The sequence below is a fragment of the Amphiura filiformis genome, chromosome 6 (genome assembly GCF_039555335.1).
Source record: "Amphiura filiformis chromosome 6, Afil_fr2py, whole genome shotgun sequence".
Taxonomy (NCBI): domain Eukaryota; kingdom Metazoa; phylum Echinodermata; class Ophiuroidea; order Amphilepidida; family Amphiuridae; genus Amphiura; species Amphiura filiformis.
Window position 1 is genome coordinate 7,466,591 of NC_092633.1, and position 24,758 is coordinate 7,491,348.

The 24,758-nt window shown below is 36.9% G+C and overlaps 2 protein-coding genes across 4 annotated transcripts in view; one reads left to right on the plus strand and one right to left on the minus strand.

The window, feature by feature from the left end:
- The window catches only part of LOC140154909 (cohesin subunit SA-1-like), a 50,553-nt gene extending 45,073 nt beyond the window's left edge, over nucleotides 1-5,480 (minus strand). The window contains exon 1 of one of the 3 annotated variants that reach the window (XM_072177571.1): nucleotides 5,374-5,480. The gene's annotated coding sequence lies outside the window, so the exon portion shown is untranslated. The remainder of the gene's footprint in view (nucleotides 1-5,373) is intronic. The other 2 variants (XM_072177570.1, XM_072177572.1) reach the window with 2 other exon arrangements.
- On the plus strand, nucleotides 2,175-3,444 carry LOC140154152 (uncharacterized). Its single transcript, XM_072176758.1, has 2 exons — nucleotides 2,175-3,308; nucleotides 3,439-3,444. Exons 1-2 carry the CDS (start codon nucleotides 2,175-2,177, stop codon nucleotides 3,442-3,444), a joined length of 1,140 nt encoding a protein of 379 aa, XP_072032859.1.
- Nucleotides 5,481-24,758: the final 19,278 nt, after the last annotated feature.

A 24,758-nucleotide genomic window follows, 5' to 3' on the forward strand; every position in this document is an offset into this window, starting at 1 on the left:
CAAATTCGGCGCTAACAACGCGTACGGCGCACAGTTCATTCATAAATTTCCACTCGGCAACAGCAGATCGCCTCAGCAGCCAATCAGAGACAAGTGCGTCCAACGCAGTAAATACGCGATGCAAACAAACAATACTCGCTCGTCAAAGGTTTACTGCATTTGATTTATAGGTAAGCTTACTGCATTACAGTCAGTTGATGTAGTAGTATTAGCGTGAAGCATCGGTGTAGTCGGAGGTTGATGCAGTAAATCCAGTCTTTCAATACACAGCCAGTTGATGTAGTAGTGAAGCATCGGTGTAGACAGAGATTGATGCAGTAAATCCAGTTTTTATTACCAAGCCAGTTGATGTAGTAGTATTAGCGTGAAGCATCGGTGTAGTCAGAGATTGATGCAGTAAATCCAGTTTATATTACCAAGCCAGTTGATGTAGTGGTATTAGCGTGAAGCATCGGTGTAGTCAGAGATTGATGCAGTAAATCCAGCTTTTATTACCCAGCCAGTTGATGTAGTAGTATTAGCGTGAAGCATCGGTGTAGTCGGAGGTTGATGCAGTAAATCCAGTCTTTCAATACACAGCCAGTTGATGTAGTAGTGAAGCATCGGTGTAGTCAGAGATTGATGCAGTAAATCTAGCTTTTTTTTTTTTTTTTTTGATGTAGTAGTATTAACGTGAAGGATCGGTGTAGTCAGAGATTGATGCAGTAAATCCAGTTTCTATTACCAAGCCAGTTGCACAGCCAGTTGATGTAGTACTTAGTACTAGCGTCCACCTGTAATGTAATACATGCGGGAAGCATCGGCGTAGTCAGAGATTGATGTTGTAAATCCAGCTTTTATTACCCAGCCAGTGTAGTAGCGTGAAGCATCGGTGTAGTCGGAGTTTGATGAGACCATTGTCATTGTATTGAATTGTTCAAGATGCAGAATAGCCAAGCTTCAACCAAACCAAAGAGATCAACTACAAGAGGGAAATCCAAGAGGGTCTCTACTGTTTAAACTTCAGCTTCCGGCTCCCATCGGGAAAAGGGCATTAGTATGCATGAACCTGTACCTCTTACTTCAAGTCAGAAGCCAACCACGAGACAAAAGCAACGACAGACCAAATCCAAGTCCAGAAAATACAACAAAAGTGTACAAGGGCAAGATGAAAATGCGGATGAAGATGATTGTACATGTGCAGGTTGCGGAGGCCTAGTCAACGAGAATGTTAAAGCACTACAATGTGAGTTTTGTGGAGTATGGTCTTGTTTGATTTGTACTGGTGTCCCAGAGACCGTGTATGACCTGGCTATGGAGAACAAGATTCCCGGTTTCGTATGGACTTGCAAATCCTGTATTAACGCAATTCCAACAATCAAGAACTTGACCAAGATTATGAGTGGAGTGAAAGAAGAACAAGTATCATGCAGAGAAGATATCAATGTTTTGAGCACCAAAGTCCACAAGTTAGAAGACACTATAGATGATAAAGTGCAGCAAGCTGTAGAAGAATATAGAGATAGAGAAAGAAGAAAATGTAACATTATTATCCATAATGTACCAGAGTCTAACCAAAAGGAACCCAAAGACAGAATTGCTGATGATATTGACAAGGTGGATGATGTATTGAATACTATTAAAGTGAAAGATGTTACACTAACATCAGTGGTGAGATTGGGAAAATATGTTCCAGACAGAAGTAGGCTACTGAAGGTTACTCTGGACAGTGTATCCAATAAGTATCAAGCATTAAAAAATGCTAAGGATCTAAAAGAAACTTTGACATGGAATGAAGTTTTCATCACTCCAGATATGACTCCCAAAGAGAGAGAGAAGAACAAGATTTTACGTGATGAACTAAAGAGGCGTAGAGATGCCGGTGAAGACGACTTAGTGATAAAGAAAGGAGCTATAGTTCAGCGTAAGGAGCGTACATCAAGTACACAGAGGCATAGTGTTATGAGATTGCAGAGACATGGAAAGGAAAGAGAGGGAGATACTAGTGAAGAGGAGATAGTATATTCAAGTGGCGGAGAAGATACAGCTGTGGCCAGCGATCTTTTTCGAAGCTAATCATGATTCTAAGAAAATAAGAGACGACGGGAAGCACATTGTACATGAGTTGATTGATGTTGCACCTTTAAGCACCCCGTCATGCCGTTTTGAAGCACAGCACAGCACCTGATGATAAAATGCAAGATATGAATGGACTTGCTTGTTTGTATACAAATGCAGATAGTCTTCTCAACAAGAGAAGCGAACTGATGGCAGTAATCTCTTCTGCCAAGCCTGACATAGTTGCAGTCACTGAGATATACCCCAAAGTAGAGGTGAAGATTGATAAAGCAGAGCTAGAAATAGATGGGTATGATTGTTTCATCTCAGGACTTACAGGAAGAGGAGTATGCATTTATTTAAGCAAGAGTTTAAATGCAAAGCTAGTTGAAGATTTGACGATTTCAGATTTTGAGGAAAATGTGTGGTGTGAAGTTAGACTGCAAGGTGAAGATAGACTTCTTATTGGATGTGTGTACAGAAGCCCAAACTCTACTGACATAAATAATAAGAAATTATGGGATCTCATCAATGATGTATGTGGAAGGACATTTTCCCACCTACTTGTTGTTGGTGATTTCAACCACCCAGAAATTGATTGGGAGTCTTGGACTTCAAGTGCAGGAGACAACCATGAAAGCTCTCTGTTTCTAGATTGCCTGCAGGATAATTACCTCCACCAGATAACCAATTTTGACACTAGATACCGCATAGGACAAAGGAGCAGCCTATTGGATCTAGTTATTACCAATGACGACACGCTGATAAGTAATTTAACCAGCGGCAGCCCACTTGGAAAGAGTGACCATGTCACCCTATTTTTCACGATGGATTGCTCTATTGAAGCTGACCAAACAGATAAAGAAAGATTTTTATATAACAAAGGTGCATATGATTCACTGAGAAAGGATCTAAGCAATATTGTCTGGGACGAAGAATTATGCAACCTTGATGTTAACGAATCGTGGATATTCTTTGAGAATAAACTTAAGAATGCAATGGATAATCACATTCCTAAGACCAAACCTAACAGATGTGAGAAAGAGCAGAAGAAGTTCAAGCCACTATGGATGTGCAAAGATACTATGCAGAAGGTTAAGAAAAAATACAATGCCTGGAAGCGCTATACCAGAACAAAGGACTACCAGCACTATGTGGATTACACTCATGCAAGAAATGAGGCGACCAAAGTTGTAAGGAAAGCCAAGAGATTGTACGAAAGCAAGCTTGCAAAGGAAACCAAGGATAACCCCAAAGCATTTTGGAAATATGTGAGGTCAAAATGTAAAGTGAAGTCTGGTGTAAAAGACCTGAAAAGGATGATGGTTCAATGCGCTCATGCAGACAGTGAAAAGGCAGAGATATTGAACTCATTTTTTGCAAGTGTATTTACTGATGAAGATTTAAATGACATGCCAGAACCTGATATCATGTTTAGCGAAGAGAAAATCCAGGATGTAGATTTTAAAGCCGAAGAAGTTTTGAAGCAGTTACAGAAACTTAAGCCTGCAAAATCGCCGGGGCCTGATGGCCTACACCCTAGAGTGTTGAAAGAAGTAAGCAATGAGATTGCCTATCCACTGAGTGTAATCTTCAGGAAGTCAATGGATGCAGGAGAAGTTCCTAAAGCTTGGAAAGAAGCAGAGGTCACAGCTATTTTTAAGAAAGGTAGTGCAGCTGATGCAGGAAATTATAGACCAGTCAGTCTAACCTCAATTGTGTGTAAGATAATGGAATCAATGATAAGAAACCAGCTCATGGCATTCATGAAGGAGCATAATGTCATCAAAGACGAGCAACATGGGTTTAGGCAAGGCCGTTCGTGCGTAACTCAACTTCTAGAGATTATGGAGATTTGGACAAAACTACTAGAAGAAGGTGCTAACATTGATGTAGTGTATTTAGATTTCCGCAAGGCTTTTGACTCAGTTCCCCATCAGCGCCTTTTGAAGAAAGCCAAATCACATGGGATAAACGGCAAGTTGATTCACTGGATTGAAAGTTTCCTGGTTGGACGCAGACAACGAGTATCGGTAAATGGAGAGAAGTCAGCATGGGCCTCAGTGAAAAGCGGTATTCCACAAGGCAGTGTCCTTGGGCCAATACTTTTCATACTTTACATCAATGATCTGCCAAATGTGGTGAGCAGTTTAGTAATGATGTTTGCTGACGACACCAAGGTGTTCACATCGGTCAATAATGATGCTGATCGTCATAGACTGCAAGAAGATTTGGATCATCTTTGTGATTGGTCTGCTAGATGGCAGTTACAGTTTAATGTTAGTAAGTGTGGCATACTGCACTATGGGAAAGATGCTGAAAACTACACCTACAGTATGAATGATGGCAGTGATAAGAGAGACCTGAAGATAATTGATGAGGAAAAAGATCTTGGAGTCCAGTTTGATAAGACACTGACCTTCGGTAAGCACATAGGAACAATAGCAAATAAGGCAACCAGAGTTGTTGGTGTGATTAAGAGAACTTTTGACCACATGGATGAGCATGTATTCAAGACACTATACAAGTCCATGGCTCGACCGCATTTGGAGTATGCGAATAGTGTAGGGAGCCCCTACTTGAAGAGAGATATTGATAAACTGGAGAAAGTACAGCGGAGGGCAACGAAAATTGTACCATCACTACGTGATATACCATATGCTACAAGACTGCTTCTTTTGGATCTACCAACACTGGCTTATAGAAAACTTCGGGGTGATCTCATCCAACAATACAAGATTCTGCATGAACCACAAGATCTTGAAGTTTCGAAGATGTTTGATATGACGAGAAATGTAGAAGGCCTGAGAGGTCATGATCTGAAGATTAATAAGCAGAGATGTTTTTCGAGGTTACGGCAAAACTGCTTCTCACAGAGAGTGTGTAATGTGTGGAACAAACTCCCAGCAGCTGTTGTTCATGCCCAATCCACCAACATCTTCAAGAATGGTATTGATGAGTTTCTCACCAAACATATTGACATGTTTAGCTTCTCCGGGTTTTCAGCACAGGACCAAATTATGTGGACATCCAGATAAATCCTGCTCTCACATCACATATCCCTCCTTCCATTGCATTCAGTACTATTGCATTAAGTTATGTGTGAATATGGACGGGCGTTATAAGGCTAAAAAGCCTTCCTTTTGCAGTGCCCAACTCTACAGGTATACAGGTATACAGGTATACACATACACATGTACAATGCATCGAGTCGAGTGTTATCGGCGACTGCAAAATTTAACAATCTTAAAAAGCATGTCTTCGATATCAAACGAAACTACATTTTTTATAATAACACAGATCATTTTGTATTCTTATAAGATTAGGTTGACTTACCTGATCAATTAATCAGTATGCACGGTATTTACCGAATTTTGATTGCTTTGTTTTCGCGGGAAATGAGAAAAAAAATCTACGGGATTCGGATAAACGGGGTCATAGGTCACGTGTAATGTCAATTAGACAGCGCCCTCAATCATATTTTATTCAGGGTGGCTCAAAAATAGAGTCGACCCAGAGAGTTTGCGAAACACAGTTCAAAAGCAGTTAAGTTCAACCTCTAGGGGATATAGCGGATTTAAGGCCTACCGTAAAATGTGGTAACTTTGGGCACTTTTCAGAGTTTTTAAACCAATGCTTCCAAACAAAACCAATTCTTTTTCTAATTAACTCTTTTTTATGACATTAGGGTTCCCTTCTACACCTTGAAGTTGAAAAAGATTTTTAAATAATTTTGTAAGGGTGCCCTAGGGGTTAAAAATAGCCTGACCAAAGTTACCCCGCATTTGGGGCAACTTTGGTCAGAGTATTACATTCCATGATGAAGAAAAAAAAATATAAAAAATTGATCTTCGCTGTATATGGACAAGTTGTGGTTTTTTGTGACATTTGACCCATTGCAAAATTTATCAAGCATGCACACATCCTTGCTCACAAATATCGATTTTAATTTTTTCTGAAAAAATGTATAAAAATGCTCATTTTTGGTCAAAAATCCCGAGGAATTTGGACATGAGCGACTTTTATTTCTTCCAAATATATTTCATAACAAATTGACACCAAGTACGACTAAAACAATATTGCTGTACGAAAATATGACCATTTAAAAAAATATATTTGACCGACCAAAGTTACCCCGCTGACCGAAGTTACCCCATTTTACGGTATGTATTCAAAACTACTCTGCCATTTAAAAAGCCTATGGAAGTCGAAGTTAATGCGAAAATCTATGGTGAGATGTAATTTTTTTAAATCTTTCGACAGCCATAGTGTTAATACTAACAGCCCCTTAGATAATTAGGCAGTGGCTTGGGGGGGGGGGGATTTCCACCCCCTCCAGCACCTTTTGTTTGGCGACAGAATAAGTTTATGGTACAAATGCGCGAAAGAATTGCCATATTGAAGCTGGTGAAATACAAAAATGTAGGGTAAATTGGGGTAAATGGGACGGTGGGGTAAATGGAACGCTGAGAATACAATTCCCTGAATCAAAAAAAAAAAATGGGCAACATCATACCGAGTGTTCCATTTACCCCAACGCCATACGTTCTGCTTTCGTTTCATACCCCAAGCGTGGGTTTACTCAGTATTTGAGTGGAAGAAAATCTCAAATGTTGTCACTGACCATGAAGTGGTGCTACGGTTCAGTGAACATTACTAATTTAAGGGTATTGATTCCTAAATATTTGAATATTGTGCTGAGAGTTGTCTTACAATATTGGCAATATGTTTGTTATCTACAATAACATAAATGTTTTAAACAATAAAATAGCAGATTTTAATGATGAAATTATGCAAATTAATATGCTAATTAGCTAATTAATTAGTTTGGTGTTCCATTTACCCCACAACAGATCCACTTGAGGTAAATGGAACACGGTTGACTGACTTCAAATATATATAACATGTTAATATTTTTTTTACTAATTGGTTTAATTATTATGAAAATCATGATATACTACAAATAACTAATTCATGGTAGATTAGGCCTCCTATTGATTTTTTAAAAATCTGAAAACCATTTTTTTCTGTTATGTAGGCCTACCGAGAGAAAGTGTATTTTTACGCGGTATTTTACCATGTTTATAAAAAAACATGAAAACAAAGTTATTTTTGTTAATCTTTTGTTTAGTCACAAAATACATGTTAAATAAAATATTCTGATGTCTTTTCAGTGTAAATATAGCTATGAATGTAGGCTCCTTGCAAGTAATGCCGCTTGTTCCAATTACCCATCCCACTGTTCCATTTACCCCAATTTGTTGGGGTAACTGGAACACCATGACCATGCATGTATTTGGACCGATACAAGAAACAAAGCCATAAAATGGGAGTTCATCTGTTAAAACAAGTTGTAAAAACATAATATCTACTTATTGAAACAAACAAAAATCATATATGGATACCCTCCTGACCACAGAAAGTGATTTATTGCTTAAAGGCTTAATGTACGATTTCCTTCAAATTTTAAATTTGTCATTATATACTCAAAATGCTGAAATAATACTAGTAATAATGATCGGTAATGGTTTCTGTCCATTTTGAGCTGAAATAACGAGGTAACGTGAAAGAAACAATGCTTGTTATTTTGGCCGTTTAACACGCAGTTCCATGGGCGGACATAAAGTCATAATTTCTTGAATTATGACTTTATGTCGAACTTTGCTCTGTTTACCTACAAACACAACAAATTTGGCTGATTCCATTTAGGTGCAAGTTGTGACATGTGTAAACATTACAAATATGCCAAAAAATCAGGTTTGAAAAAAATTAACCAAATTCATATTATAAGATCGTACATTATGGCTTTAAGGGTGCAGACTATAGGAATAAAGACCAATCGAACATATTCTTGTTTATGCCATAATATTGTAGTCTTTCAACCCTTTCATAACTTCAGCTGTGTAACTTACGAAAATTCCCGCTAAAAAGTGGTTCTTTTAATTTTTGAAAATCTGGATTTTTCGTACTGATCATACTATAATGATCACCAGACAATAATGTTCTAATCACACTATAGACTGTGTTGACATGAAACGTCAATTCAGTATCGAAGTTACGTAATGTTACTATGTCAACAGGATCACGCTCTTGAGTATTGAACCACGATCGAAACGATCACCACACAAAGTGTATGGCACTCGAAGGCATATCAAAATAGCGTGATCCGGTAACCAAGATAATTACGTAACCACTTCGATGCTGAATTGCCAGGCAATTTCGGTCAGCGCACTGAATGGTCTATTGTTCTATTGTGTCCGATTTGAGCGCTGACATATTGGAAAATGTTGCCAATCAATCTTCATGAGAGTGTACATTCCACGCCCAATTTTCGAAATTGGGTGACTTGTGCTTGGCAGGTGTAAAATACATCTGAATGGGCGTTTTAAATACGTAACGCATTAAGGAATTGACATCATCGAATGGCTGCCTATAGTGCTGTTAGTGTTAGGCCTATGTGTGTGTGTGGGGGGGGGGGGGGGTGTTTAGTTGCTATAATAATTATTATAAGGCCTACATTTATTTGTTATTCCTTTCTTTTCCTTTCTCTGTACTTATTCTTTCCTTGCTAAAGTATCACTCCCTCTTCTTATCTCCCTTCCCTTCTCCATCCCCTCATACTTGTTGTCCCTCTTTATCTCTTCCTCCAGCCCCCTCTCATCTCTTCCTCCCTCATCCCCTCCCAAGACCTCTCACAAAAAGAGCTGCCCCCCCCCCTTCAGTACGCCACTGTTTATGACATTCTCCTTCTTAAAATAAAATAAAATGTCAATTTGTGAAACAACTTTTATATAGGCCTATACCGGTATACTTATTATATGTTACATGTATACGTATAGCTATTACCATTATACAGTAATAGACATGGCAGCCTTGATCTGAATCATTCAGCAAGTGCATTCAATTTATTTAAATGAAGCACCTACAGTCAGTGGGGTCACAACGAACTGCATCAGCGGCTAATGTGTGCCTTTTGAGCTTACGGCTACTCAATTACACCCTTGAGTGGTATGACAACAAAAGGTACTTTTCGTTATAGTAAGCGCTTACACGCGACTTTCGTTTGATCACTTATTGACAGTAGTCTGCTAGGTAAAGCGTTAATACACTGTCGGGTCAGCTTACCGATTTAATGGTGGACGCTCTTTGTCCCAAACAAAAGGTACCTTTCGATGAATAGCTTGTCAGATTTCAAATCGACACAAGTTTTCAATGCGTTACATAATCTATTGCCTCTCCATTCTTAATAGCTCCATGATTTCGGTCATATGCCCACGGATATGTTATGTTCAGTACGGTGTACCATGAGTAACATGCTAACTTAAAATAATTTTTGCAAACTTTGATAATTTTTTACAAACTCAAATGATTTTTACAAACTCAAATAATTATTACAAACTATTTTTTTGTGCAAACTTTAATATAATGTATTGTGCATGTAGAGGCCCATTTATTGTCTGATTTCTGTATTTAGATCACGCAGGGGACGCACCATTAGATTCTCAGGGGTGCATGGGAGAATTGCAGGGGGGCAAGGCAGATTTTTTTTTTTTTAACGGCGAATTTTGTATTTTTTTATCGCCTCCAAAGGGAGGATTTATTTTCCATCTCACTAGTGGGCGAAGTTGTTTTTTCGTCTCACTAGTGGGCGAAGTTTTTTTCTTCAAAAACTCCCATGCCCCTGGAAATCAAATGGTGCGCCTCTTAACAACAATTGAGCGCTATTAATACACATTAATGTTTTTAAGCAAATAAAATTCCAAAATATGGTACGTTTTCTGTCTTTGCTTGCCACGTGGTAAGCCTATGTTGAGGTTGCGATTATATGTACAAAAAAAATTCAAGATGGATACCAACAAGTCGTGTGGCCGAGCGGTCTAAGACCCTTCTTTAAAAAAAAAAAAAAATCATATTATCGCATCGCGCATATACTCAATCTCGATAGCCTGAGTCTCGCTGGGAGTCTTGCTCTCTCGTGAAAGTCGAAAGTTTGCAAAAAATATTTCAAGTTTATAAAAAATTATTTGAGTTTGTAGAAAGTTATTTGAGATTGTAAAAAATTATTAGAGTTTGTAAAAAACTATTTGAGTTGTAGAAAATCATTTCAGTTTGTAAAAAATATTTGAGTTTGTGAAAAATTATTTTAAGTTTGCATGTCCCTCATGGTACACCGTAGTTCAGGGACCGTGCTTTTAAAAACCCGCCAGATCGCAATCAGGCCATTGACCTGTGTAGTGGTCATACGTTGCTCGCTCAACCATAACAGCATGACTGTCCCTAATAGCTACTCATTAATAATGCGTTGCATCAGGTCATGGACTCAATTCAATAATTTTAATCCTTTCTTTGAGGTCAGAAAGATGAAAGGGAGACCTTGAAAAACAGATGCGTGGTTCTAGATAATATTTTATCATCCAAGCTGGTTATCTAGGATATTTCTAGGAGGCGACACTTATTAATTCATAACGCTCACATCTTTCTTCATCCAATGGACTTTGGAGAACTGCTGAGATAATAAGTGGATGTTACAATCTAATCGGTTAATCGGCATAGTTGATGATATCTGATTCTGATAATTCACTAGTAGCAGCAAAATTACAGCGCTTTGTATCCTCTGGTGCGCTATATAAATCTTATATGGATTAATGTTATTTATTTATTTTATAAATATTTCTTTTAAACACAATCTAATGTGATGCTCACTACATGTAGAAGGCCTGGTCTGCAAACGTTCATTTCATAAATCTAGTAAAGATAAAGCTTCATGTTTAGTGAAAATGAAATACCAAAGCTGGATATTATACAATCGTGATGCATTCCTTCTTGTTATGGACGACAAGTATTAACTTTGATGTTATTATGGCAATATCCATTCCCTTCTCAATTGATTATGCTTTCTTTTCGAAAAATAAACCATGAGGTCTAGAGGCCATGATATAAACCTATATTCGGTATGCGGAAACCTTCCACGGTTAGGGCGGCGCTTGCACTCGCATATTCACTAAACTGCCGCCTCCTTCAACCTTTATCGAGGGGCGAGTTTGAGGTTTTATAGTCATACATGTAGGCCTACCATTTTTCACCCTTATGGCAGTCAACGTCAGCGCGTTGAAGCAGCTGTTTCGCTCGCGCATCTATGTGGCGTCGTAAGCGTGTGCATGTGTACACCAGCGCGCTGCAGCGCTTTGACCGAATGCTAGTAATTATTTGGCTGTGCCCAATTAACTAAATCCTCCAAGTCCTTCAACATCTACGCACGGTCATCGGGTTGTGCTGAATAAGGCAACGTGAAGGATAGTGGGTAATAAAAGGCGCCGCAATTCTGGGTCTGGAAGGATTCAGGCTATCACTATACTACCACATCAGGATGAAAAATCGCATATCGCAAACCAGCCAAATTTGTCATAGGTTTGAATGCTAGTAGGAAAACCGTGAATATAGGGTCTCAAACTCTGAAACATCTGAGCAGAAACGTGTCCTTTTTCCTATTTTAAAGTGAGTTTGTAGCTGTCGCCATCTTTGGAATATAATACAACATTCTCTGGCCAAACATCGGGTTAAATGTAAGTAAATAGTTAAAATCGTCTAAATTCAATAATATCAAACAGCCACGGACATTAAGTCAAGGCTACATGAGAAGTTTGGTGTAGGTCACGCATTTCCTTGGTATAAAAAACAGCCAAAAGGATGTCAAAATTCCCTCTTTTTATCACAACGCGATTTATTACGAAACAGCATTTTCATAGGGCCTACGCTGGTTCTGTCAATTCTAGTTTAAAATCTGTTCGTCACATGCAGTCTGATTTGGTATCTATGTTATCATCAAAGTCTTGGGAACTAATGTGGACAGTTGTTTTGTTTAAAAAACGGATACTGTTTAAAATATCAGTATTTACGCGAGCGACATTTTGAGTGTGTAAAATGCATTGAAAATGGTCGGCTAAAGAGTGCATAAATTAAAATCGCGAACAGTAATAGCAACAATAACTATCTACATTCCAAGCGGAAACGCTTTTCATAAGCATACCCCACTTTATTCAGCAATCGCTGAAACCTAAATATGCAATTCCAGGCGATTTGTAAAAAATAGCGTCAGCATATTTTACTTTGAATTTGGGACACCGAAACAAATGCTTGCATTGGTGCCAGACTTATTATAATGATACGATAATTAGGCCCCCAATAATGGCTTTCATTTTAACCGTTATTTATTAAACTGAGATTTTTACTTTTTGAGAAATTAATGAATTTATCGAAAAACTTTTCGGAGAACGCTACTTTAATGAACCCATGCCTTAAATAATCACTCATGGGGCTAAATAGCCAAATATGAGATTCATTTGGTCAAAAACCCACACACATATTGAGGGGGGATGATTGTATGGACCATCACCCCATGGCAAAATATTGGAATATAACGGAAAATCTGAAAACTGATACTGAAGACAGCAAGGCCGCAGGGCCGGCAGAGCCGAGGCGTGTTATAGGCCATGTTTTTGGAACATTATTATTTTGCACGTTTTTTGCTTTGCTGGCTTTCTTCTATAGATAGCATTTAGGGCCTACAAAGCAAATAATTAATACCTCTATTTTTTTCCTCTATGTTTAATGGATTTTTTAATGATTATTATTTTGACTATCTACTGAAGTTAACAATGACGGCGGGCTTATAGGCCTAAGATAAAAGGTAATTTCTTGCGTACTGAATCATCATTGTTTTTTGTTTTGTTTTTGTTTTGTTTTTAATTTCTTGTTTTGTTTTGTTTCTTATTTTTTTCCTTCCTGTTCCTGATAATCTATGCTATATAAATGCCGTTTTAAATTTTGGTCAGCTTCTTCATTTTAACTTTTCTTTATAGCTTTGCATTCGGCCTATTGGCTATTTTTTTTTATAAGCGCGCTGCCAATTATAGGGATTTTGCGTACCGGTACTGAATCCTCAGATTTGCCGTACTGAATCATCATCTGGAACGCGTGTTAGGCAATGTTTTTTGGAACATTATTATTTTGCATGTGTTTTGGTTTGCTTGCTATCTTCTGTAGATAGCATTTAGAGCCTACAAAGAAAATAATTAATACCTCTATTTTTTTTTCTTCACGTTTAATGATTTTTTTAATGATTATTATTTTGACTAGGCCTATCTACTGAAGTTTACATTGACGGCCGGTTTATATAGGCCTAATATAAAAGGTAATTTCTTGCGTACTGAATGATCATTGTTTTTTGTTTTGTTTTGTTTTTGTTTTGTTTTTATTTTGTTGTTTTGTTTTGTTTCTTATTTTTTTCCTTCCTGTTCCTGATAATCTATGCTATATAAATGCCGTTTTAACCAGAGAAGATGTAAAGAAAGGAGATAGATCCAGCTATCCTCAAACAAAATATGTGTGTTGCCGCTCATTCAAAAGCAATCACGCTATTTAGGTTTAACAATAAAATACAACAAAAGGGTTCGAACCCATGACGGGTGTGATACACAAGTTGCTGCTTACTATAGTTTTAGGGAAAGGTCAGTGTCTGTATACCATCAATACTATGCATACCATGCATGCAGATCCTAACATGCAGTTTATTTCAAATAAAATATGACCGAAGTTCCATGGCAAATAATAATTTTGCACGCTTGGTTACGCTTTCAACCTCTACGATTTATGATACAGCCTATTTTCAATTATCAAAATATATTTATTAGGTTTGCAGGAAATGACAGGAAAATACATAAAACAATAAAATATAGATGATCAAAAATCATCCCTTTTCTAACAAATTCCTAAAACACTCTCCTAAATAATTAATATATGTTCCAAAATGGACGGATTTTTTGGAATCTTTACAAAACTACATTTCTTTCTTATGCCACGTGTGGCATCCCTTCAGAGCAACATCAGGTACTTAACACATACGTGTCATACTTTCAAGGGATTCTCTATAGAAACATTGGATATGGTTTCAATTCTGGAGTGAAAATTAATCAACCGTACGCGTAGTCGGCAACACACATCACATCAAAGGCTACTTTCAAGTAGATGTGTAACTACTTGAGAATAAAGGACTATGAATAGGTGCGACAGGATTACCTACGGGATTATCTCAAGGATATAATTCCGTTCTCCCTCCTTCTTTTTCAACTTTCCTGATTTTAACATTTCTTTATAGCTTTGCATTCGGCCTATTGGCTATTTTTTTTCTAAGCGCGCTGCCAATTATAGCCGTTTTGCCCCGGATTTTGCGCACTGAATCCTCAGATTTGCCGTACTGAATCATCATCTGGAACGCGTGTTAGGCAATGTTTTTTGGAACATTATTATTTTGCATGTGTTTTGGTTTGCTTGCTATCTTCTGTAGATAGCTTTTAGGGCCTACAAAGAAAATAATTAATACCTCTATTTTTTCCCTTATGTTTAATGACTTTTTTAATGATTATTATTTTGACTATCTACTGAAGTTAACAATGACGGCGGGTTTAGGCCTATATGCCTAAGATAAAAGGTAATTTCTTGCATACTGAATCATCATTGTTTTTTGTTTTGTTTTGTTTTTATTTTGTTGTTTTGTTTTGTTTCTTATTTTTGCCTTCCTGTTCCTGATAATCTATGCTATATAAATGCCGTTTTAAATTTTGGTCAGCTTCTTCATTTTAACATTTCTTTATAGCTTTGCATTCGGCCTATTGGCTATTTTTTTCTAAGCGCGCTGCCAGTTATAGCAGTTTTGCCCCGGGATTTTGCGTACTGAATCCTCAGATTTGCCGTATTGAATCTAGAACGCGTGTTAGGCCCCTAAGCAATGATTTTTGGAACATTATTATTTTGCATGTGTTTTGGTTTGCTTGCTATCTTCTGTAGATAGCAGCTAGGGCCTACAAAGAAAATAATTAATACCTCTATTTTTTTCTTTATGCACTGCAAAAACAAGTGTTTATATTTAAACACCATATTGTGTTTATCAGAGCAACACTTAATAAACACATAATTCATGTTAATGGTCTAACACTAATGTTAATTTTTCTAACACTAATGTTCATAAATTAACACTTGGTGTTCATGTTAAAGGGGGGTAACCCTATCGGTTTAGGATATGGATTCTCTTCAAACTTACACACAATGTCAAATATTGTCCCCTTTATCAATCTATGTGAGAAAACAGGAACAATTTCAGCATAAATGTGAATAATTAGCATATTAGCAAGCCAATACACTGGTACGCGTGCATTGCATTCTGGTCAGGCATCTCGAAACAACGCCCGAGCGCATGTCCCGGTGGAAACAGGAAGTGTTCGCCTTGGTACTGAAAACCGGCTCGCCCCTGTACACTTTTATACCCTCTATTCATACTGATTAATCTTAAAAAACATTACATATCACTGCGCTCATTATCATTCTTGACAAGATAGCCCATGCTGTATTTACTTCGCTTAATTATTTCTTTATTTTTAGCTATATGATGCACATTTTCACATATTTATGATTTTTCTTTGTTTTATTTTTTAACTAATTTTTTAATGGGGGAGGTGCTCTCATAATTTTTTTCATATTCCTCGTATCATGCTTGACAATATAGGTCATGTTTCCTTATTTATTTCGCCTCTTATGTATTTCTTTATTTTTGTTTTTGTTTTAAATCATTATAGCGCCATCTATAGTTTGACATTAGGGGCCTATTTGATGTATTTTGCGGACGAATTGGTACTGGGGTGAAGTCTTCCGAATCTATTCCGATTTCATTCTATGACTACCCAAAACTCCCGTGTCGTGTAAAATGCGAACAACTGGTATACCTGTAAAAACCGCTGTGTTTCATGATTTCTCCGGAAATACATCGACTTGGAGCGTCAAATTTCAAGAAAAAAAAGAGAAAAATAGTATCTATTATGTGATACCAAAACCTCATCAACAATGAAAAAAATCGGGGGATGATGCTGTCGATCGGGTTACGGACCTTTAAGCGCGCTGCCAATTATAGGGATTTTGCGTACCGGTACTGAATCCTCAGATTTGCCGTACTGAATCACCATCTGGAACGCGTGTTATAGGCAATGTTTTTTTGGAACATTATTATTTTGCATGTGTTTTGGTTTGCTTGCTATCTTCTGTAGATAGCATTTAGGGCCTACAAAGAAAATAATTAATATCTCTATTGTTTTCCTTTATGTTTAATGGATTTTTTAATGATTATTATTTTGACTATCTACTGAAGTTAATAATGATGGCGGGCTTATATGCATAAGATAAAAGGTAATTTCTTGTGTACTGAATCATCATTGTTTTTTGTTTTGTTTTTAATTTGTTGTTTTGTTTTGTTTCTTATTTTTTTCCTTCCTTTTCCTGATAATCTATATGCTATATAAATGCTGTTTTTAATTTTGGTCAGCTTCTTCATTTTAACATTTCTTTATAGCTTTGCATTCGGCCTATTGGCTATTTTTTTCTAAGCGCGCTGCCAATTATAGCCGTTTTGCCCCGGGATTTTGCGCACTGAATCCTCAGATTTGCCGTACTGAATCATCATCTGGAACGCGTGTTAGGCAATGTTTTTTGGAACATTATTATTTTGCATGTGTTTTGGTTTGCTTGCTATCTTCTGTAGATAGCATTTAGAGCCTACAAAGAAAATAATTAATACCTCTATTTTTTTCCCTTATGTTTAATGATTTTTTTAATGATTATTATTTTGACTATCTACTGAAGTTAACAATGACGGCGGGTTTAGGCCTATATAGGCCTAAGATAAAAGGTAATTTCTTGCATACTGAATCATCATTGTTTTTTGTTTTGTTTTGTTTTTATTTTGTTGTTTTGTTTTGTTTCTTATTTTTACCTTCCTGTTCCTGATAATCTATGCTATGTAAATGCCGTTTTAAATTTTGGTCAGCTTCTTCATTTTAACATTTCTTTATAGCTTTGCATTCGGCCTATTGGCTATTTTTTTCTAAGCGCGCTGCCAGTTGTAGCAGTTTTGCCCCGGGATTTTGCGTACTGAATCCTCAGATTTGCCGTATTGAATCATCATCTAGAACGCGTGTTAGGCCCCTAAGCAATGATTTTTGGAACATTATTATTTTGCATGTGTTTTGGTTTGCTTGCTATCTTCTGTAGATAGCAGCTAGGGCCTACAAAGAAAATAATTAATACCTCTATTTTTTTTCTTTATGTGTAATGATTTTTTTAATGAGTATTATTTTGACTATCTACTGAAGTTAACAATGACGGCGGGTTTATATATAGGCCTAAGATAAAAGATCATTTCTGGCGTGCTGAATCATCATTGTTTTTTGTTTTGTTTTCGTTTTGTTGTTTTGTTTCTTATTTTTTGTCCTTCCTGTTCCTGATAATGCTATATAGGCCTAAATGCCGTTTCAAATTTTGGTCAGCTTCTTCATTTTAACATTTCTTTATAGCTTTGCTTTCGGCCTATTGGCTATTTTTTTCTAAGCGCGCAGCCAATTATAGCCGTTTGCCCCGGGATTTTGCGTACTGAATCCTCAGATATGCCGTACTGAATCATCATCTAGAACGCGTGTTGGGCAATGATTTTTGGAACATTATTATTTTGCATGTGTTTTGGTTTGCTTGCTATCTTCTGTAGATAGCATTTAGGGCCTACAAAGAAAATAATTAATACCTCTATTTTTTTCCTTATGTTTAATAATGATTTACTGAAGTTAACAATGACGGCGGCTTTATATATAGGCCTAAGATAAAAGATAATTTCTGGCGTGCTGAATCATCATTGTTTTTTGTTTTGTTTTTGTTGTTTTGTTTTGTTTCTTATTTTTTTTCCTTCCTGTTCCTGATAATGCTATATAAATGCCGTTTTAAATTTTGGTCAGCTTCTTCATTTTAACATTTCTTTATAGCTTTGCTTTCGGCCTATTGGCTATTTTCTTTTCTAAACGCGCAGCCAATTATAGCCGTTTTGCCCCGGGATTTTGCGCACTGAATCCTCAAATTTTGCCGTACTGAATCATCATCTAGAACGCGTGTTAGGCAATGTTTTTTTGGAACATTATTATTTTGCATGTGTTTTGGTTTGCTTGCTATCTTCTGTAGCATTTAGGGCCTACAAAGAAAATACTTTTAATACCTCTATTTTTTTCTTTATGTGTAATGATTTTTTTAATGATTATTATTTTGACTATCTACTGAAGTTAACAATGACGGCCGGTTTATATAGGCCTAAGATAAAAGGTAATTTATTGCGTACTGAATCATCATTGTTTTTTGTTTTGTTTTGTTTTTGTTTTATTGTTTTGTTTCTTATTTTTTTACTTCCTGTTCCTGATAATCTATGCTATATAAATGCCGTTTTAAATTTTGGTCAGTTTCATCATTTTAACATTTCTTTATAGCTTTGCATTCGGCCTATTGGCTATTTTTTTTCCTAAGCGCGCAGCCAATTATAGCCGTTTTGCCCCGGGATTTTGCGCACTGAATCCTCAGATTTGCCGTACTGAATCATCATCTAGAACGCGTGTTAGGCAATGTTTTTTGGAACATTATTATTTTGCATGTGTTTTGGTTTGCTTGCTATCTTCTGTAGATAGCATTTAGGGCCTACAAAGAAAATAATTAATACTTTTTTTATATTTCTTTATGTTTAATGATTTTTTAATGATTATTATTTTGACTATCTACTGATGAAGTTAACAATGACGGCGGGTTTATATATAGGCCTAAGATAAAAGGTGATAATTTCTGCATCATTGGTTTTGTTCTTATTTGTTTTATTTGTTTTGTTTTGTTTTCTTTCTTTTTTCCTTCATGTTCCTGATAATCTATACTATATAAGTGCCGTTTTAATTTTTGGTCAGCTTCTTTATTTTAACATTTTCTTTATTGTTTACATTTTGCTTATATCTCAAACACTGGGAAATCCCATTATATTAATATCCAATTGATATTTTCACAATAAAATTATGATGTAATCTGGGAAATTCCCAAGAATAATTATTATAATCATTAACCTTTCACATTACATCACTTTCTGTGGGTTTTTCCCAACATGATGTCATATCCACTTTATATTATCAGGGATTCCCCCAATGGTGCAATACACAGTGAACGTTCTGGAAAAGGTTAGGTAGCCTGGAAAATTATATAGGGCTACCTTTAAAGTAGGCGTGATGATATCTACAGTGTATTAAAATATAACAGTGATCAGACATGAAGCAGAAATCGAACATCAACATTTTGGAGAAAGTAAAATTTTAGTTCCAAATTAAAAATCTAAATTTTGTCAGAGCCAGCGCCGTAATTGATTAGTGTCTTGAGCGCTCTTCTATAATTATTGATATCTAACCCATTTCTCCAATGCTTAATTGACAAAATTCCCTAAAAAGTAAAAGTAAAAAGAAATTTTAATTTCGGATTCTTGGTTCTCAAGTGCCACGAGAATGGTTTCAGGCGGGTCAAGGAGTGTCATGATGGGTCAAAGGGGGTTATGGTGGGCCAAGGGGTGTCTGTCAGCATGGGTCAAGGGTATTGGAGTGGGGCGTCAGTTGGATCAAAGAGTATCAACTGTCATGGTGCGTTAAAGTTTGTAAGGGTGAATGGTGTCTAGTTTGACACCAGGTTAGTGTAAAATGAATGAGAAAAAATGGAATACAATAAAAAACCATAAACCTAATAAATTATGGGTCCCTATTTTTAGGGTCACTCATTTCTCCAATAAAATATGCGTCGCTTATAGTTATACGTTAATTTGAAAATGTCAGTTATTGCTAAAATTCGCTTGGCGCGAGGTCCATATTGGTGCGTGTGCGTTTTTAAAACGTTTGAAACAGGTCATGTTTGGGGGTTTGGTTTTGGTAAAAAAGTTTTAATAACATAATATCAGGTAATATGAAGGTCATGAAAACGTCTTTAAAACGTTTTGCATTAAAAAAACACCACTACAACATTTTAAAAATGTTGTCAAAATGTCATTGTAAAATGTTTTTTGCAAACATTTTTGCCAACACTTAAATAACATAATGGTTGAATATTTGAAGCTAGTTATTAAAAATGTTTTTGAATGTTATGAAAACGTTTTACACCCTTTATATAACCCGACATTTAAACGTTTTTTGGCCACCTTTTCTAATCTTCTGCGAATAATGTTTATGAATAACTTGTTTGCTGGGTTGTTATCCTTGCTTTCATGTCCTGCGGGGCTCTTCTGTATTGGAATTCAATTAATTGTAAGTCTTTACTATGGAAGTCAGTGGCATCAGACCTGCTGGGCTTGTGGCCATTAGGCTGCGTTCACATAGAAGTATACTATTCGGGTATACGGTGCACGTTTTGCAGGTTCACGCGTATAGCTTAAATCGAGCAAGGCAATTTCATAGTACCGGGTCACATAAGGCTACGATCGCATAGAAGTATACTATTCGGGTATACGATGCACGTTTTGCAGGTGGACGCGTATAGCTTAAATTGAGCAAGGTAATTTCATAGTACCGGGTCACATAAGAGCTATTCGAAAAGGCCGTATACCTGCGTTTAGTATAGTATAGTGGGAATCGCGCGTGTTCGATTTTAGTGCAGCGTATACCGTCCAAATTTTAAAAACCTAAACCATATGTGGGTAAATTCATTTTTTTAATAGATGCACTATCTAATTCTGCACATTATGACACCTCATTGAATGCAATGTGACCTCAAGAAGTAAAGTTACAAGCATTTGATAAGACGAATGGGTAAACTGACATACTCGCTGTTCGCTATACGAAATACGCTCATTCGATCAGGCTGAGTTCACATAGTATACTCGGATAATACTCCTATATGAACTCAGCCTGATCGAATGAGCGTATTTCGTATATAACGAATACCGTATACCGTATACTTCTATGTGAACTCAGCCTTATGTATAGGATGGAGTGAGGCGTCTGGTATAGCGGGGTTGTAGCGGGATTGTAGCGGGGCTGTATACACTCTAAATTTTGCACATAGGGCCTGCACTTTGGCTCGACATTTGAAAGGGGTATGAATTCATTTTTGGATACGCCCCTATTATAATTAGGTAATACTCGCACACATTCCCTATATGTATATACATGTACCACATGTAGTAAATCTGTCTGCTTTGTCTGCATTGTGCCGTTCTTAAGCAAATAGTTAAACACGATTTCATCAAACATTATAACAATAGCTCTTTTACAGTGTGCAATCATCCCGGGCAATAATTGGGCAATAATAGAGGATGTGCGTGAAATTATTGATTGGCTCCATACAAAGGATTTGAACCGGTGTCCTTCACCGTAATCATGGCGCAATGCAGTGCATTCAATCAAACGTTGTCGTCAACCTATTTGATCGTATAGTGCATTTGTTATGTGTGTGAGACGAGCTGTCGCGGTAGATTGCAATAGCTTGTAATCATGGTTTTGTTGAATGAATTTGAGTACTCCGCCATATTTACAGTATGATACGTCATAATCTAGGTGATTATTTGCATTGGATGTCTTGAATACGCTGGCGAAGTTGTGTAATAATCGGATTAATGCTATAACAGTAGGTGAATACAAGTTTTGAATATCGCGTTGCAAAGCCCTATTCAGTGATCCCAGCGAAAGTGGGAAAAAAATCAAATTGTTACTTTCATAAATTTTTTTAATGAAAAAAATTGGCAAAAAACCAAGAAAACGGCAGTATCGACGAAGTTGATGCCCCATTCAAATACATGTAGCTAATTTATATATACTGTCAGTATATAAATTACGGATTCACGTAAATGCATTATTTTTGTCTTAAATAGGCCTACTCGGCTTTCGGCTGAACCACTAGCAGAAGATACCAAATTGATGTTTTATGACCTTTGAAATTCTTTTTGTTGCGAGTGACATGGTCAGTTCAATTCACGCCGAGTGTCCTTGACAGGTTTGACTCTGCTTCAGTGGTCATGAAAGAATTCAAAAGATAACCTCTGCCCCAACAATCCCAAGCAATTGTCTGAAACTGCTCTTCGGACGATGTATCATAAGAACTCAGTCGTCAAATGATGATAGTCATATAATGACCAAAAGATTATTACTGACTATATCATTGAAGACTGAGTTCCGCAGTCTAATACAAAATCTGAATTTTGATGATTTTTACGATCGTCCGGATGAAAAAACCACTGAATGGGCCATTAGTACCCTCCTCTCCTTACCCTGGCAATATGAATAAAAGAAAAATAAAGAAAAAATTAAATAAAACAAGAAGAAAAAAAAGTCAAAGAAAAGAAACAATAAAAGAAAAACAAATATGAAAAGTTCGAACAATATTTGGTTTATAAAATTAATGTGACCGTGATGAGGCTCGAACTCACCACCTTCCGATTTAAAGTTCGAAGCGCTCGTGTACCAAATTATGATGCCTTTCCAAGTGAGCTAGAAGCTCCTGAGATACGAAATAAAAATAATTCCATAATGGTACAGTGCAATAGAGCAAAAATGCCCCATATTTAAAAGCTATATAATTTATGAACAATATACACTACACATAAAAATACTAATACAAGGGAATTTCAACATAAGAATCCAAACAATTAAGTACCAACATGCACAGCTTTGTCCTTATATCACATTTGGGTTTTTAACAAAATGTTATCAAACCTCTACTGTGATTGGCAGCTGATAATGGCCATCCATTCAGCAAGTGGCTACTAACTGACCTTGACAGGCTTGAATGAGCACTGTCATCTGCTACAAAACCATCACACTCTAGGACCAATGGTCACTCCATAATGCTACAGAGAGCACAGTACTTTGACAATGGAGTGAAATTGTTGATTAGGTGCGGATTTTAAAAGTACAGCTTCTATGCGTGTATAGCAAAAAATTGGAATAGAATGTTTGGAATCATGTAACTAAAATACTAAATGCATTCTGCAAAATGTGCTCTGACCAATATATAAAGCATTTCATTAGCTTTAATTTGACATATTGTTTGACATGTTTGGAATTATGGTAAATCATTAAATAAAATATTTATTAATTAATCAATTATGTCAATTAATTAAAAATTTAATGCAAATATGCATATTTTCTCTGACAGAATTGTAGGATTTGACAAGAGCCATCTTTCTTGTAAGTTTGATTCTTATAACATACCGGTATCGTATTGCGTCCCGTTATAGTTGCAGAAAAAATACGCGTGCAGGACACACACACGCACACCCACCCCCACCCCCAGGGGATCGTACCGTTTTACAATCGTATAACATTCATTGGCGCTAGTAGTAAATTCCAATTTTCTTTGCTTTACCTCACTTGTTCGGCTCAAAAATTAAAGGGGACATATCTGACAGTAAAAGCTTACATTTTATGGAAATTATGTTTAACTATTTGCTTAAACAGCACAAAACAGATAAAGCAGACAAATTTACTATGGGCCTATACGTATGCCAGGGACTGTGTTGAAGGGACTGGAAACGGCTTCCACCCATTGTCCCATGCGGGTTGTTGGTTTACAAATTATCCTCAGTTGAGCAAGCATGAATAATACGTTGATCGTAGCCCGAATAATCAGTCCCAGAACCAGTGGCGTAGCGTGGGTCATCTGATTGGGGCACCGACCATGATTGGGGGAGCGCACCGGGTCTGATTGGGGGCACAAGCCATTTTTGGCAATTTTCCTATGGGATTTGTAAAATTTTGCAATCGATTGGGGTGCGGGCACGTGCCCCCCCCATGCCCCTATGACGCTACGTCAATGCCCAGAACAAAATATAAATTTCTGACATAAGCGTGCTCTGGGTCTGAACTGTTTCCGTTTGAAATCTTGATGGCAAATTGGACAAAAGAAGAACATGGTTCTACTTGACCTCCTGAAACTTCCGGGCATTCCGGGGAGGGGTCAATCAAGGTCACATGGGGTCAAATTTTCAGAGTGCTCCAACTATGCCAAGTAATATATCAAAATACTCGTATGGTCATGAGGATTCCAAAAATGTATATATATAGTTTGTTATGCGTCAGACCTTTCTACAGTACGACAGCAACTTTGTGACCTCTTTTGTTCGACAGAAAATTTATACGGGTTGGTGAACACGGGTTACGTAACACAATGTTGAAATTTTAGCCGGCAAACGCTTTTTATCAAAACAGCTCCAGAAATGGAAGACACGGGTCGTATATTGCTCCATTTATGTACCCTGACCACAGATAAGATATCAAACATTTGTGTAAAGCAACAAATAACGTGTAAAAGTTGAATTAAATGGGAACAAAGAAGCTTGAACATGTCCAAAGTAGCTCGGAAAATGAGAAAAATTGCATGTCACGAACACAAAAATGTTCATATCATCCAGCAAGAAAAAACGCCGGAATCAAAAATGGGTGTCATGTTATAGAATAACTAAAGTTAGCTTGCCTGAAAATTTCATCACTTTAGGTTGGGGTAGGCCTATATTTCTAGTCGCATATTGAACATGTTGAAATGTTTATCTTTGTGCGTGACTACTGTCACGCCATATATTGTACGGGCGATGTTTTTCCTGCAAAGAAACTTTCATTGTCAATTGTCCATTGCTGGTTATTTAACTTGAAAATAATACTCCCAACGTTCAAACAATTTTAAAAGTCAGTTAATTCATTCCAGAAATAGAATACACGAGTGAGCCACTGAGTGGGAATAACATTGCTATTATTGTCACCGAATTAATCATATCTCTGGTATGGCTTAGTGGTAAATACATGTATTTGGAAGTTCGATCTTGGTTCGAACCCCGCAAGCACCTCTCTTTGATTTTCGAT

Coding starts and splice junctions, on each gene's coding strand:
- LOC140154152 (XM_072176758.1), top strand. CDS start 2,175: ATGCAAGATATGAATGGACTTGCTTGTTTGTATACAAATGCAGATAGT.